The 14,657-nt window shown below is 42.8% G+C and overlaps 1 protein-coding gene across 1 annotated transcript in view; it reads right to left on the reverse strand.

Moving 5' to 3' along the window:
• Positions 1-1,505, reverse strand: part of EDIL3 (EGF like repeats and discoidin domains 3) — a 264,656-nt gene extending 263,151 nt beyond the window's left edge. The window contains exon 1 of the mRNA XM_082782474.1: positions 1,410-1,505. Coding sequence (XP_082638600.1) covers positions 1,410-1,467 — 58 coding nt within the window. The 5' untranslated portion in view covers positions 1,468-1,505. The remainder of the gene's footprint in view (positions 1-1,409) is intronic.
• Between the last annotated feature and the right edge of the window lie 13,152 nt (positions 1,506-14,657).

The following is a 14,657-nucleotide window of genomic DNA, read 5'->3' on the forward strand; positions in this document are numbered from 1 at the left end:
ACAGAAGCCCAAGGCAAAGCCAAATGGCACATCTAGACTTTGTGCCAGTTGCAGTGTCTTTTGCTTAAAAGACTTTAGGCATAAACTGCAGGTACAATGACATCTTGCATAAGCTATCACATGCTCACTGCAACCGTGTGAATGTTATTGGATTTTGAGGAGCCACCGTGCTGAATAATTTAAGATCTGATAAAATATTCAATTTTACTGATACATCGGTTCATGGGTTTCATTTTAAAATTAAAAAAAAAAAAAAAAAAAAAAAGTGAACAATGACGAGAACAGGTCGCAGTCAATGAAAATACTCCCTGAGTCCTCGGGATAACACTTGTTCTACTCAGTTTCGGGGAGGTACAGCCAGGACAACAACAAGGTCTTCCTCATTCCCCCCACCCCCAAGATGTGCCTTGCCCATGGAGGGACCGCAGCAGCCCCCACCCGGGGGGCGAGGCCGCAGCTCCCGGCGGCCGAAAATCCTCACCCGTGCCCGGCAGCCGGGGCTCGGGGGAGCCTCCAGGGACGGCGGGGGGGTGCCGGAGGTCGTCCCCAGAGGATGTGGTGGTGGCCGGGACCGGGCAGGTGATCTCCGGCCAACCCCAGAGCCTTCCTCCCCTCTCCGCCGGTCCCCGTCCTCCCCGCCGCACCGCCGCCGGGTCAGCCCTGACAACTTTTTTTTTTCTTTTTATTTTAAATAAGGAGTCGGCAACCCCACTCTGCTTACAGTGAAGGCTTATTTCAAATAATGATGAAAAGAACTCATAAAGTTATTTTTCTGGAGTTGGGGATTTTTTTTTCCGAGCTTGTTGGGGGGGGTGGGTGAGAGATGGAGAAGGCGCCGCTGATGTTTTAGACGGAGGTGCCCTAGTTAAAGAGCAGCAGGAAAAGGGGAGCCTGAGGAGAGCTGTCCAATGCTGCCGCGAAGCTGAAGTCCCCGAACATGTTTGCAAACTGCTCCGCGGATTGCTGGACCTCCGGCTCCCCGAGCCTTCAAATTAAAATGAAGACGGCTGATTGGGGCGGTGTGGCGGGGGGGAAAAGAAGGAAAAAAATAAAAATAAAAATAAAAAATAAAAATAAAAATAAAAATAAATAAATAAAAAGGAGATGTGGACAGCTCTGCTGGTATTGTTAAATCTTCCCAGCCGCTCGTCTGGGTTACGTCTCAGCCCTCCCGGCATGTCTTCACCCCGCTCATTAAGCGTAGTTGGGAAACAAAACGTGCCCGTGGAGGGGCAGGCTGGTCGGCTTCTGCCTGGGATGCGGAGCTAAGTCCGTGCCATGCCCAGCCGCGAACAAAAAGGCAGCCTCACCGGAGGCACCCACCGCCGGCCGCGCCCGCCCGGCACCCGCGCACTTGGGCTGAGACTTTTGGGACCCCCGACCCCGACCCCCGACCCCCGACGGCTCACCTCGAGCGAGCGCCAGGCTCCCGCAGAGCGCCAGCCAGGCCAGCACGGTGCGGCTCATGGTCCCCTCTCCTCCCGCGGCAGCGCAGCCTCTGCCGGAGCGAGCAGCCGGCGGAGCCTCCACCTCCTCCTCTTCCTCCTCCCTACTCCTCCTCCTCCTCCTCCTCGAGGCGAGGCGTGAGGCTGGGCTGGTCCCTCCCGGCTCGGCCCCGGGGCCGAGCGCAGCTCCCGATGCCGCTGCCGCCGCCCTACCCGCGGCGAGAAGGATGCCCCGCCGCGCCCGCCAGGTGCCGCCGCCGCTCCTCCAGCACCGACCGGCCGCCGGCCTCCGTCCCGCCGCTGCCTCCGCCTCCGCAGCCCCCCTCCCTCCTGCCCTCCTTCCCTCCCTCCCTGCCTGCCGCCCGCACGGCCCCCCGAGCGGCTCCGGAGGGGAGGGGAGGAGAGGGGGGGGAAGGAAAGCGGGGGGAGGGGGACAAAGGGGAGAGGGTGTCCTCTCCCCCACCCTCTCCCACATAGCCCCCTGCATCCCCTCCGACCCCCTTATCTCGGGGAGAGGGACGCAAAGTTTTGGCTGGAGGCCCCCCCTCGCCCCCTCGCCCCTTCTCAGCATCCCACCTGGCAAAATTCGGGGGCGCCCTTCCTCCCAGCCGCCCCCGAGGTGGGGTGCCAGCCTGCCCCTTACCCTGGAAATCTCTGGCTCGGGAATCGGGACTAGGGTGAAATTATGGAAACGGCACGGGGTGAGGGGCGCCGAGGTCGCCTGTCAGAGCTGTGGCTGGCAAAATTGGTGCTGATGGATGATTTATTTATTTTTTTTCCAGCCTGCCGCATGAATCCAGAAGAGTGAAATAAGTACTAATTGTCCAGCGGGAGACAAAAGGCTCTTCAGATCTTTTCTGTCCGTGATTTGCTTCCCCTCTACCTGCCCTTACAGTAAAAGAGCCCGTAGTAGTACTGCATTAAAAGTTAATAGAAATGCTGAGCGAGAGGAATGCACTCAATAGCATCAGCGAAGGAGCCCTTCTGCGGGCACAGCCCCGGTCCATGGCCGGGCTGTTGTATGACAAGAGGGAGAAACATCGCGCAGCCAGGAGTGGGAACGGCCTGTTAAGTCACCTAGTCCATTGGTTCCCATCTCACAATAGCTTCCAACTTTTTCTTTTACAAGCCCTTTGTCTACCACTAAGTGCCAGTAAGTGGCAGGGTGACAGCCCTTCCCTAAAGCTCCGGTTTTACCTCCGAGCTTGCAATGAAATGCGTTCTTTCTCTGACATTGGAGGTATTTCCGTTCCGACACACAGGCCCTCAGCGCATTTTGTGCACCTCACCCCGCACCCAAACGCAAGCCGCTGCTTCGTGATGCGCCGCAAAATTATCCAGCAGCTTAGCATAGATATAGACCGGAAAAAAAAAAATCGCCTACACTAATGAAGACCACAGTAGCAAAGGAGATATGTTAGCACGGGCTTTTTAGTCCAGCGCATCTCTCTGGACATGCAGTAGCTGGTGGTAGCATTCACCCAAACTTTTTGCTGCTCTTCACCTGGCAGCAGTGGCGTGGGCTGTGCTCACACCTTCCTTCTGCTGCACAGACAGACTTCGCGATTACACCACTACCTCACAGCGACTTGGATTTCACTCATCAGTCTCCATGCCGGAGATCTCCCTGAAGAACTACTGTCTGGGAAGAAACACTTTTTTTTTTTTTTTTTTTTTTTTTTTTTTTGTCTCCTGGAGGGTTGCTGGAGATGCTTTTCTATCAGTACAGAGATAGCAGAAATTTAGGAAGCCTTTACAAAGCTTCTGATATTAATGCATCATTTCTCCACGACGGTGCTAATTTTGTGGCTTATCTCTGTTTTACAACGAAGAATCCAACTGTCATAATTACAAGGCAAGCTGCACTTTAGCTGCTGTGGCAGCCCAGCATGCCTGCACCCCCAAGTGGCTGGCTTGCCTTTTTTTTTTTTTTTAATGTATTTATTTTTCTTGAGGGAATAATCCCGTGATGCAGCCCCTTTATTTCACCAATTAGGATAAGTCTAAAGGGCCTAACTACATTTGGTACCGGGAAGCCCTTTTTCCACTGAGAGTCTGTGACTAGCCGCTGATTAAAACGACACAGAAATAGCTTCTTCAAAGCAAGGCATTGTTTATTCAGCCAAAAGCAATGAAACAACAAAAGGCTTTTATGTTTGGTTCTTACCTAAAGTGCAATGACTTTTTGTTTTCAGATTTTCAATAAGTTTTATTCAACAAAATCTCTCTGTCTCTCTCTCTATCTCTCCGGTAGTCACCTCAGACTATCAGACTGCTCCCGCATCCTTCTTGCTGCCCATTCATCTGGGGTCCCCTCCAAACAATGCTCCTCACCTCTTGCTCCGACGTGTTTCAGGGAGGACCCTGACTCTGGGATGCTGCAGGAGCTCCCTTTCATCCAATGCTTCACTCCAGGCAAGTCATTTTCCCTGGCATGGGGTGATGCAGTGCTCCAGCTCAGTGCTGGGAGGTACAGTCTGTTCCTTCCACCCAACTCAAGCATAGTAATTATTTGCATCTAGATTTTCTTAATTAAGATTTCTGATGTGTAAAAGCCAAACCTGCTTATTGTGGTAGCAACAGTTTTACTTTGAGATTCCCCATACTACAGTCCCAAGCTTCTCTGCTACGTCACCAATGTTATCTTCGGGGTTGCTGAGGTTGCAACATGTCACAGTGCTCTCCGCCACCTTCATCCCTGACCACCCCTGACCTGATCTTTCAGTGAAGAGGTTGACCCAGTGTCCTTCTTTGTCCTCTAATGTTCAGAAATGGTGGACTTGTGGTGTTTGTTGTATGCACCTTTCTTGAAGAAACTGTCCCTCCTGTCACTGGGAAAACCTGACTCCTGCCATCATGAGCACTGTAGGTATGTAATTGTATTTTTCATACAGGAAAACCCAGGACATGAGACATCTTGAAGGCTATCTTTCCATCATTTGTTTACATATCTGCAAATCCTTAATGACTTCCCAGTGGGTCTAGGCACTAGGCTGAAATATGGACGAGATGGGACTGGAACGGCACCAGCTGTTGCAGTTGAAACTGACATTCTCACCTTTGGTATGCATTTTAATGCATATGATTCTATGATACATGCAGCATATAAATATTGAATTTTTATTTTGTATTCCAATATTTTATGTAATGCAAGATTTCCACGTTCTGTCATGGTTGCTCTTAATTTTCTGGAATTTACTACCAAAATGGGCTCAAGAGCTGCCAGGTATTAATCCTTACTCATCCTTTCTTCCTTTTTCTGCCACTCGGTGTATGAACACAACACACAAAGGCCTCTTTTCATTTTCCACACTGTTTCCACACTTCAGGATAATGTGTTTACTAATCACTCAGGATAAAGGAATCTTTTACACGCAATTCATTTAACTTCTTCCATCTAAATGACGATCATTGTTTACATGGAGTTTGTCCCTAACTCTTTAGCAGATAGAAACTTTAGGAGCTATCTAAATCTGTGACATTCTGTCCTTGGGCTAAGGATTCCTGTTATCTTGAGGATTTTAAGTGGTTAGCAGAGAGACAGATGAACTATCACCTTACAAAGGGAAAACACAGGCTTCTTTGACCCTTAGCAATAGCTATTCCACAGCCAGTAACTTTCCCATTGCTTAGTTCATCTTCCTTTCTTTACTACTTTTTTTTTTTTTTTTTTTTTTTTCTGTATTATTTTCTGTCCTACCTCATATGCTTAAATTAGCCCTTTGGAGTCATAAAGCACATCAAGAAGGAAAAAAAAAAAAAAAAAGATGGACATTAGAAATGTATGCAGCCATTTCATTTGCCACACTGACCTTGGATACAAAAGCCTTCAATACAGCAACAGCAACAACACATTTTAATGCACAAAAGGAGTACATATTTAGCACTAGGTACATGATAGTGCTTAAGGTTTAATAACAGTGACGTAAGGTCTAAATACTTGTTACACTGAAGATGAAGCAAGTATCTCCTGCCTGTGCTGCAGTCATAAAGAGGTAAGAGACTAAAAGCTTACTTTCATCATTTGCTAACCTATTGTCAGTTTTAGAAGGCATCTCGTAAACATGAATACAACCAATGAATTACCCTGTGACACCTTCAGGGCATCCTGGGTATCAGCTTTGTTTAGGAGATTAGCTTTATCATTGACTCCCATCAAAGCAGTGGCCAGATTTGAGCCTTCTTAAAGTGAGAGATCAGACCAGCTCAGAGCTCTGGGTGTACAGACACAGATTATATTGCCACCTCCATTATAATTAAGTGGCTACTAAAAAGCCACTGCTGCAAACAAGCAGTAGATCTTTCCATAATGTTTTTGAGTGATACACACTTTGTTCGTCAGGGATTTGCCATGCACCATTCACCATAACTGGCTACTCTGATTCTGCAAGTCATTGGCATGTATTTGCCTCGGAGACAAGAACAAATACTACGTCTGTCTGTCACTACCACGGCAACACTGTCAGGGTCATCCTGCCTCTAAATAAAGGGAATTAGTTCATTCTTTTATGTCTTCCCAAATAGAGATTGGGCCCCCACTTCTTGAACATGAAAGGTTTCCAGTTAAGCCAAAAAGAATTTTTGATGTGTAAAGCATGGAGGAGCCTTCTTCCTTCAAACCTTTCTGGTTGAAAAGAAGTGTTATGTGCTGCTGCATCACAGGAATGGGAGAGACGCTGCTGTGTGACACAGGGATCTTCAAACTCGTTGTCAAACAAACAAACAAACAAACAAGAAAACTTTTTTATTATTATTATTTTAATATTTCTAGAAAGGATGAAACAAAATCAGTGCTGTAATTGGTTTTGATTTCCTTTCTTTTGTCTTAGAAATAAGCTTTCACTGAATACAGATGACATATTTAAGAATCCTATAGAGTGGCTAAATGTTGGAGTATGTTTTAAAATGAATCCTTTGCCACCCATAACGTGAATGTGTAATGTGAGAATGTAAGAGAGGAGAAGGGTGTGCTGGATGAAGTACAAGAGTAACCCCTGAAACAAGCTATTCCTACATTTTTTTTCTACATACCCTTACGCACACCAATGAAGTTGTGGAACTTGATGCTAACTAATTTCAGTGGAAATTATTCCCTGCCCACTTGTGAAAGGATGAAAGACAGCAATTTAGATTTACACGAATGGGGAGCAGTGGTTCTTCCAGCAGCAGTGAGGCAAGTGTAGAGGCATAACGCTAATGGGTATGTGTCTGATCACTGCTCCTGTAGGTATGTGTCTGATCACTGCTCCTGTAGGTGCCTCAACACCAAAAGCACCTGGTGGCTCTGCTTTCTGAATGGGGAGGTGTGAATTTGTGAATTTGTCAGTTTGACCTCAGTGCCAGGGAAGCTCATGGAGCAGATCCTCCTGAGAGTCATCATGCAGCACTTGCAGGGGAAGCAGGCGATCAGGCCCAGTCAGCATGGCTTTATGAAAGGCAGGTCATGCCTGACGAACCTGATCTCCTTCTATGACAGAGTGACGCGCTGGGTGGATGAGGGAAAGGCTGTGGATGTGGTCTACCTTGACTTCAGCAAGGCTTTTGACACCGTCTCCCACAGCATTCTCCTCAAGAAACTGGCTGCTCTTGGCTTGGACTGGCACACGCTTCGTTGGGTTAGAAACTGGCTGGATAGCCGGGCCCAAAGAGTCGTGGTGAATGGAGCCAAGTCCAGTTGGAGGCCAGTCACTAGTGGCGTCCCCCAGGGCTCGGTGCTGGGGCCGGTCCTCTTCAATATCTTCATCGATGATCTGGATGAGGGCATCGAGTGCACCCTCAGTAAGTTTGCAGATGACACCAAGTTAGGTGCGTGTGTCGATCTGCTTGAGGGTAGGAAAGCTCTGCAGGAGGATCTGGATAGGCTGCACCGATGGGCTGAGGTCAACTGCATGAAGTTTAACAAGGCCAAGTGCCGGGTCCTCCACCTGGGGCGCAATAACCCCAAGCAGAGCTACAGGCTGGGAGAGGAATGGTTGGAGAGCTGCCAGGCAGAGAAGGACCTGGGAGTGATGGTGGATAGTTGGCTGAATATGAGCCAGCAGTGCGCTCAGGTGGCCAAGAAGGCCAACGGCATCCTGGCTTGTATCAGGAACAGTGTGACCAGCAGGGCTAGGGAGGTGATCGTCCCCCTGTACTCAGCTCTGGTGAGGCCGCACCTCGAGTACTGTGTTCAGTTTTGGGCCCCTCGCTACAAGAAGGACATCGAGGTGCTTGAGTGGGTGTAGAGAAGGGCGACGAAGCTGGTGAGGGGCCTGGAGAACAAGTCCTATGAGGAGCGGCTGAGGGAGCTGGGCTTGTTCAGCCTGGAGAAGAGGAGGCTCAGGGGTGACCTTATCGCTCTCTATGGGTACCTCAAGGGAGGCTGTAGCGAGGTGGGGGTTGGCCTGTTCTCCCACGTGCCTGGTGACAGCACGAGGGGGAATGGGCTTAAGTTGAGCCAGGGGAGTTTTAGGTTAGATGTTAGGAAGAACTTCTTCACTGAAAGGGTTGTGAGGCACTGGAACAGGCTGCCCAGGGAAGTGGTGGAGTCATCATCCCTGGAAGTCTTCAAAAGACGTTTAGATGTAGAGCTTAGGGAAATGGTTTAGTGGGGACTGTTAGCGTTAGGTCAGAGGTTGGACTCGATGACCTTGAGGTCTCTTCCAACCTAGAAAATTCTGTGATTCTGTGATTCTGTGAATTTAACATCAATGTCACTTAACATCTGTAGTGCAGAGGGTTAACAAGACAAAGATACACGCCGCTAAGGAGCAAGTGGCACACAGTGGGTGTTTGGATGTGGGAGCATATGGATATGCTGTCCAAGACCCCTTTTCCCAAAAGACTGGGGGTACCCACAGCTCTTGAGGGGACATGGAGCACTCAGAGTGGCCATGACACTGCTTAACCCTATGCTTTGTCACCTACAACAGTTTATCATTTGATGCAATGCTTCTGCACTCATTGCTGAGGAGGGCTTGGCATTCTGTGTCTTTGATGGCATGCATCCTGCTTCCAGCTGCAGACATCTGCAATTAGAGGAAAACAGTCAGCAGAAAACACACAAACCTATCTGATTGAATAGACCTCAAAGCCAAACTAACATATTTCCAACTTTTTGTATTTGCCTCTCTCCCTGCACTGGTGCATGATTCCTGTCTTGTTCATTTATACACTGGCTGCCATGGTAGGTTTAGATCCTATTGTAAAGACTGAAAGATGATGAAGACCATACTGCCCTGCTTGTTCATCCTACCTGTTATGGCAATTATAATCATCATTCTTAATGATAATATTAAGTTGTGTTGAATGCATATACCATTTTAAACTTCTTTTTAAGAAAAAAAAAGGGGCAGTTATTTGAAATCTCTACCAAATTTTTGACCTGCTCCCAGATATTACAGCCCATCATCACCCTGGATCATTGAAAAAACATCTGTAAAACATAACCCAGTGAGACAGGTTTGTACAAGCTGAAAGGATTCATTCTGATCCAATATATGTTGCAGAAATCTGTGTCCTTTATATTTCTGTGTGCAGAAATATATGTCTTTGAAATCTGTGTTCCCTGGTGTTGCTACCACTGGATCAAATGAGGTTGAAGCTGGATTTCTGCAAAATATCCAAATATCTGTGGTAGAAGGAATCTGATAGCATCAAAATACAGCTTTTTAGAGGCAAATCTAAAGTTCCTACCTTAAAGTACTTAACGACCAAGTCATTTCTTGCTTCAGAGCTACATAAATGCTGAACTTGCAATTTTGCAAAGTTAAATGTGTTTTATCAAGGACTAAATCTTCCTATTATTTATATAAGAACTCTAAGGTCAACACAACCAATGGATTTGGTGAAAAGCTTTGTTTTGGATATCTCTGAATGATAATTTTAACCTAGCAAGGATATTCTTTAACCATTTAAATGGTAAACATCTCTGTGGGTGTGTAAGACTGCTTTTCCTTAAATACTCTCTTGATCCTTCCAACAAATAAGTTTATTCCTCTTTTTAAAAAGTATTCCGAGAAAAAAAGAGAGATTTGGGACATAATTTTAAAAATTCTTTTGTCTTACTTTCAGCACTTTTATTGGACAGTGAGTTTTAGCAGTTCATTCACACTGTATTTCAGAACCCAGGGGAGGAACCATTAAATCACAATGAAGTATTTAATAGAGTTATGCCATCTGCATTTCTGACACTTAGCTGCAAACTGAGCCAAAGATAGCATGATTTCAAAATAAGAGTACTATTAGAACCAAGAGACTTTTGACACCTAATCTCTCATGGTGGGATGCATTTCAAATCAACATTGCATACACAGTTACAGGCTTTGTGTGAAACAAGAAGACAACTAATCAAAACTTTGTATTTTTTGTTTCATCTTTTGATAAGCTGGCAACTCATCATGACATTTTGTAAACTGTCTAAGTTAGAATTTGGCAATATGAGAGATTTTGGGAATGCTTTTATGGCACTGCAGTGAACTGTCAGAGCCATCCTGTCTCAATGTATGACAACTTTTCCTTGTCACATAAAATTAATCTTAAGTGATTTTTTTTTTTTTTCTTTTTGAGGTAGCTCTGGAGATGACAGATGGGTGTTAGAAGTTCACCAAAGTTAAAATACACCAAAACCACAACAGCAATGAAAAGTTGAGGAAAGGAGATATGCAAGTTCCAGTTAAATTTTTGAAAGGTGAAATTTTTCGTCTCTGGCAGAACATCTGTATGCAAGATAAAAAAGGCCATGATGATCTAAAGAAGACACAAGATACTCTTGCCTGAGACAAGATGCTGGGTTTCCTACCCATACCCCAATTCTGGCAATACAGCTGCTTCATCTGGTTTTCTGGTACATCAATTAAATATCTTGAATATTTTCTGCTCCATGGGGGATGCCTCTTTTTCAATACATACTCTGGTTCTCATGGTAATCTTGAGAAAATTTCATTTTATTTTATTTGATTTTATCTTTACTGACAGTCAAAACATATTTTCTAGCTAAAGTGGCTGAGGATTGAGGCAACAACACATTAGAGGCTGTGACAAAGTACAGCATCAACAATGCTTCCCTGAAGGATGCCCACCCTGAGACTGCAGCCAAAAAGACAGGGCAAGAAATGAAGCCAATGAGCTAGAGAATAGGTAAGAAATAAAATGTTCTATCACAAAATAAGATCTATCCATGCAATTCTTTTTCCTATTTGTAGCATAAGCTCTTACTGGATGCTGTTTCTACTGGATGTAGGAGACCTTAGTGAAGGTCACAGAGCACCTGCAACACCATCTCTTTTGAGCTTAAAATCATGATATCTCTTCCTAGAGCAAAAGGTTGCTGCAGTATTATTTTACCCCACTAGCAGTCAATTTAACTAATTAAAAAAAAAATAAAAATCCATAGGTTAAAACAGAAAGAAACTCAGAAACCCAAAAGTTTTAACTATGGGCACCCAGAACAAACAAAATTTATAGCATCATTGGTTGGTAGTTTGACCATATTATTCAACAGAAGCTGTAAAACATTGAGACTAAAAGTTTCTAATACTATACACAAGTCCTAATACATTAAAATATGTAAATGTTTACATACGTTTTATTTCTTCCAAGGTTTTAATATATATGCACTTCTTTTAAATATCCTGAATTGCTATCTGAATGTTGTGTTTGTCACATCGAAAACTTTGTTTAATGTCTACAATTGCAAATTTTGTCTTTTAATTGAGAACTGTTTAAAGGATAATTTCAATCCTTCATTTTTTCCCAGTCTGCAAAAACTTCCTATTGGAGAGACTTTCTCGCACTTGAATGATGTTTCTTTATTCATTTTTAAGACAAGTCACATTCTATTAGATGGACAGAAACAAATTGCACTTCAATGCCAAATGTTCCTAAATTATACACATTATAATTCCTGCCTCTGGCAACTAAAATCCCTAGAGATCAAAGGGGTGGCCCAACCTAATAGTACCTCTTCCCCAGCACCGTTAATTTGGACCAGCATGTTTGGATCATGCTGTTTTTCCTTTTTTACAAGGTTGAAAAATAAACTATTTACACTGAGATGCAATGAACCAAATAGTCATCAGAGACAGTAAAAGTTGCTGTTGTATTTGATCCAGTATAAATTCCCCAATCTGAACTTCCACAGGGAAAATTAAAGTTTTAGAAAATCTTGAACTCAATGGCTCCAATGCCTACCAGGCAGTCTCCAATTTCACCCAAAGCTTTAGTCTTTTAATATTTTGTAGTTCCTGCTAAATTGCTCCGTCTTCAAAGTTTTTTGTTTTTGTGTTTGTTTGTTTGTTTTCCAGTGTCTCTCCTTATCCTCCATAAGATTCTTACTTCAAGAAAAAACGGATTTATTTTCCCCTGATCCATAGTTCTTAACCCATTTCTGTGTTGGAAACAAGACTTCTGGAAGACTACGCTCTCAAAGTCAATCCAGGATTTTATTTTATTTTATTTTATTTTATTTTATTTTATTTTATTTTATTTTATTTTATTTTATTTTATTTTATTTTATTTTATTTTATTTTATTTTATTCTATTCTATTCTATTCTATTCTATTCTATTCTATTCTATTCTATTCTATTCTATTCTATTCTATTCTTTTCTATTCTTTTCTATTCTTTTCTATTTATTTCCCTTTTAAAATAACTTCTATTTGAAAGATGGATGCATGTCCCAGTGCATTGGGAAAGTCCCTTGCCAAATAAAGGCACTTTTGTCTCTCCATGGCAGAAAGGCATACACACAAATTAGACAGCTATCACTCACAGTGTTGACAAGATGAAGAATAATCAGAATATAGCATTGAGGAGTATTTTTTTCCATTTATATATATAAATAGATGGAGAATTCCCACTAAAATGGGAAGCAGAATGATCAGAGGTTTCTTTTAATTGGAAGACCACAGAAAGTAACAAGAAATATCATCAAAGACTGAGAAAATGAAAGGAAGGAAACTCATTTAAGAGACTAAAATGCTGTGATATGGAGGAAAAATATTAATAAATTATTAGGTGGGGATGGCCTGAGGGCTCTGCCATATGAATTAATTGAAGAGGACAGAGATTACCGTGCTTGGACCATCATGAAGCCATTACAGTAGATTTTGACAAATAAACATAATGACACTACGATATATGTAGGTAAGGCTAAATTAGTTTTGTTGCTCATCAAGAAACTTTTTAAAAATTACTGTTTAATACAGATGTTTTGAAAATGTAAATGTAATACACTTTGTAAATCTATTTATTGTTTAAAAAAAAAAAAAAAAAAAAGTAAAAACAGGTATTTCCCTTTGCTGTGATGCCCAATATCAAAAGGAAAGGAGGTGTTATACATTAGCAAAGGTTAACATTAAACACTTTGATCATTTGCAATACATATATATTTAGCCAGCACTTTTGCAGACTAAAAATACTATGCATAAAGTTGGTGATATTTGTAATAGTACAGAGGATTGGTATTTACTAGACTCCATAGTTAGTATTCTGACTGAACTTTGAATGCTTTTTGTATTCAGTTTGCAGCTTGCTTTTCATATTATCTCGTTTCCATCAGCTTTAAAATGTTGCCCATTGAGCTCATTATTTTAGGATGCTATCTCATCTTTATATGTTTTTGTTTGATTCGGAGTTGCTCTTCTAAAAGGGAAAAAGTGTTGCTCTAGTTAAAGTGTTGCTTTAACCGCTTGAATGAACCAAGGAATATTTCCTGAAGCTCATTTTAACTGTACTAATCAGATTAATTTGCAATATCTGAAACTTCACAAATAAGAACACAAGGCCATCATTCATGAGGAATTTCAGTTACATCAATCATTGTTACACCAAAAATGTCAGTACAAGGAGCAGTGTGATTTAAAATGAATTCGTAATGCTTTGCAATATTTAATGGCAACAGTCCAAGTAAACAAGCCAAGCAGAGAATTCACTTAACATTTACTGAGTTGTAGTCACATGGACATTCATGACTAAGGTTTTGGAAGAGCATCTTTCAAAGCATATGATACCATATACATAGCAATTACTGTCTTTGCTATCTGACAAAACAGTTCCCTCCCATCTTTGATATCTTTGATATATTTTATGGTCTCTCCAGTATATACTGACAAAAGAAAAAAAAAAAAAAAAGGTGTCTTTACTTAAAGGATATTTATAACATCATTAGTATTTTTTTTCCCAGTAGTGAAATTTAAAAATAGTTTCACGGTGGACTGTAAGAAACAGATGTAGGTTATTACAAATAATCAAGCAAACCAGAGCCAAAAATGAGAGATGGTAACAAAATATCAGATTTTCTTATTGGAATTTAAACATGGATGATTATTTTTCATTCAACAGCATAAGAGTTATCTGAAAAAATGGAGAACAAAAACCTGAATTTACCCAAGTAATATAAATTGTTTTAGTAACTCATGAGATCAGTTTTCCCTACGGTCTCTCACTAAGGTAAAAACACTCTGATTAGAGAGTTTATTTTTACTAACACCTGTGATTTGCCAGCCTTTTATCTCAGTGCTATTCTTTGAAAGATATCCAGATTGACTGACTGGCTGATCGACAGCCTCTGTCCTACATGCCTGTATCTTGTCATCTCTTAATCTGCGCACAAATGATCAAAACACATGGTGCTAAAATATGTGCACACAGCACTGAATCAAACTAAAAAACAATACAAGCAAAGTTAATGCAGAAAACCATGGTTTGTTTCTACTGGACAATGTTGAGCATGGTTACAATTGTCTTCCCTACAGCATCACACAGCGACTGGCTCACTTTTACTTGTGGGATGGGGGAGAGAATCAGAAAGGTAAAAGTGCAAGAATTTGTAGGCTGAGATAAACACAGTTAACTGGGTAAAGTAAAAGTTGCACATAATAGCAAAGCAAAACAAGGAATTCATTCACTGCTTCCCATCAGCTGGCAGATGTTCAGTCACTTCCAGGAAAGCAGGGCTCATCAAACGTAATAGTTTCATGGGAAGATAAATGCCATCACTCCAAATGTCACACACACCCTCTCCCCTTCCCTCCTTACTTCTTCTTTACCCCAGCTGTTATTTCTGAGTGTGACATGGTACAGGGCATTCCTTTGGCCACTTAGGGTCAGCTGTCCTGCTTCTATCCCCTCCCAGCTCCTTGGGCACCTCCAGCCTCCTCACTGGCAGAGCAGAGTGAAAAGCTGAAATGTTTTTGGCTTAGTGTAAGTGCTGCTCAGTAACAACTAAACATC

Source organism: Aythya marila, assembly GCF_965140915.1.
Source record: "Aythya marila genome assembly, chromosome: Z".
NCBI lineage: Eukaryota > Metazoa > Chordata > Aves > Anseriformes > Anatidae > Aythya > Aythya marila.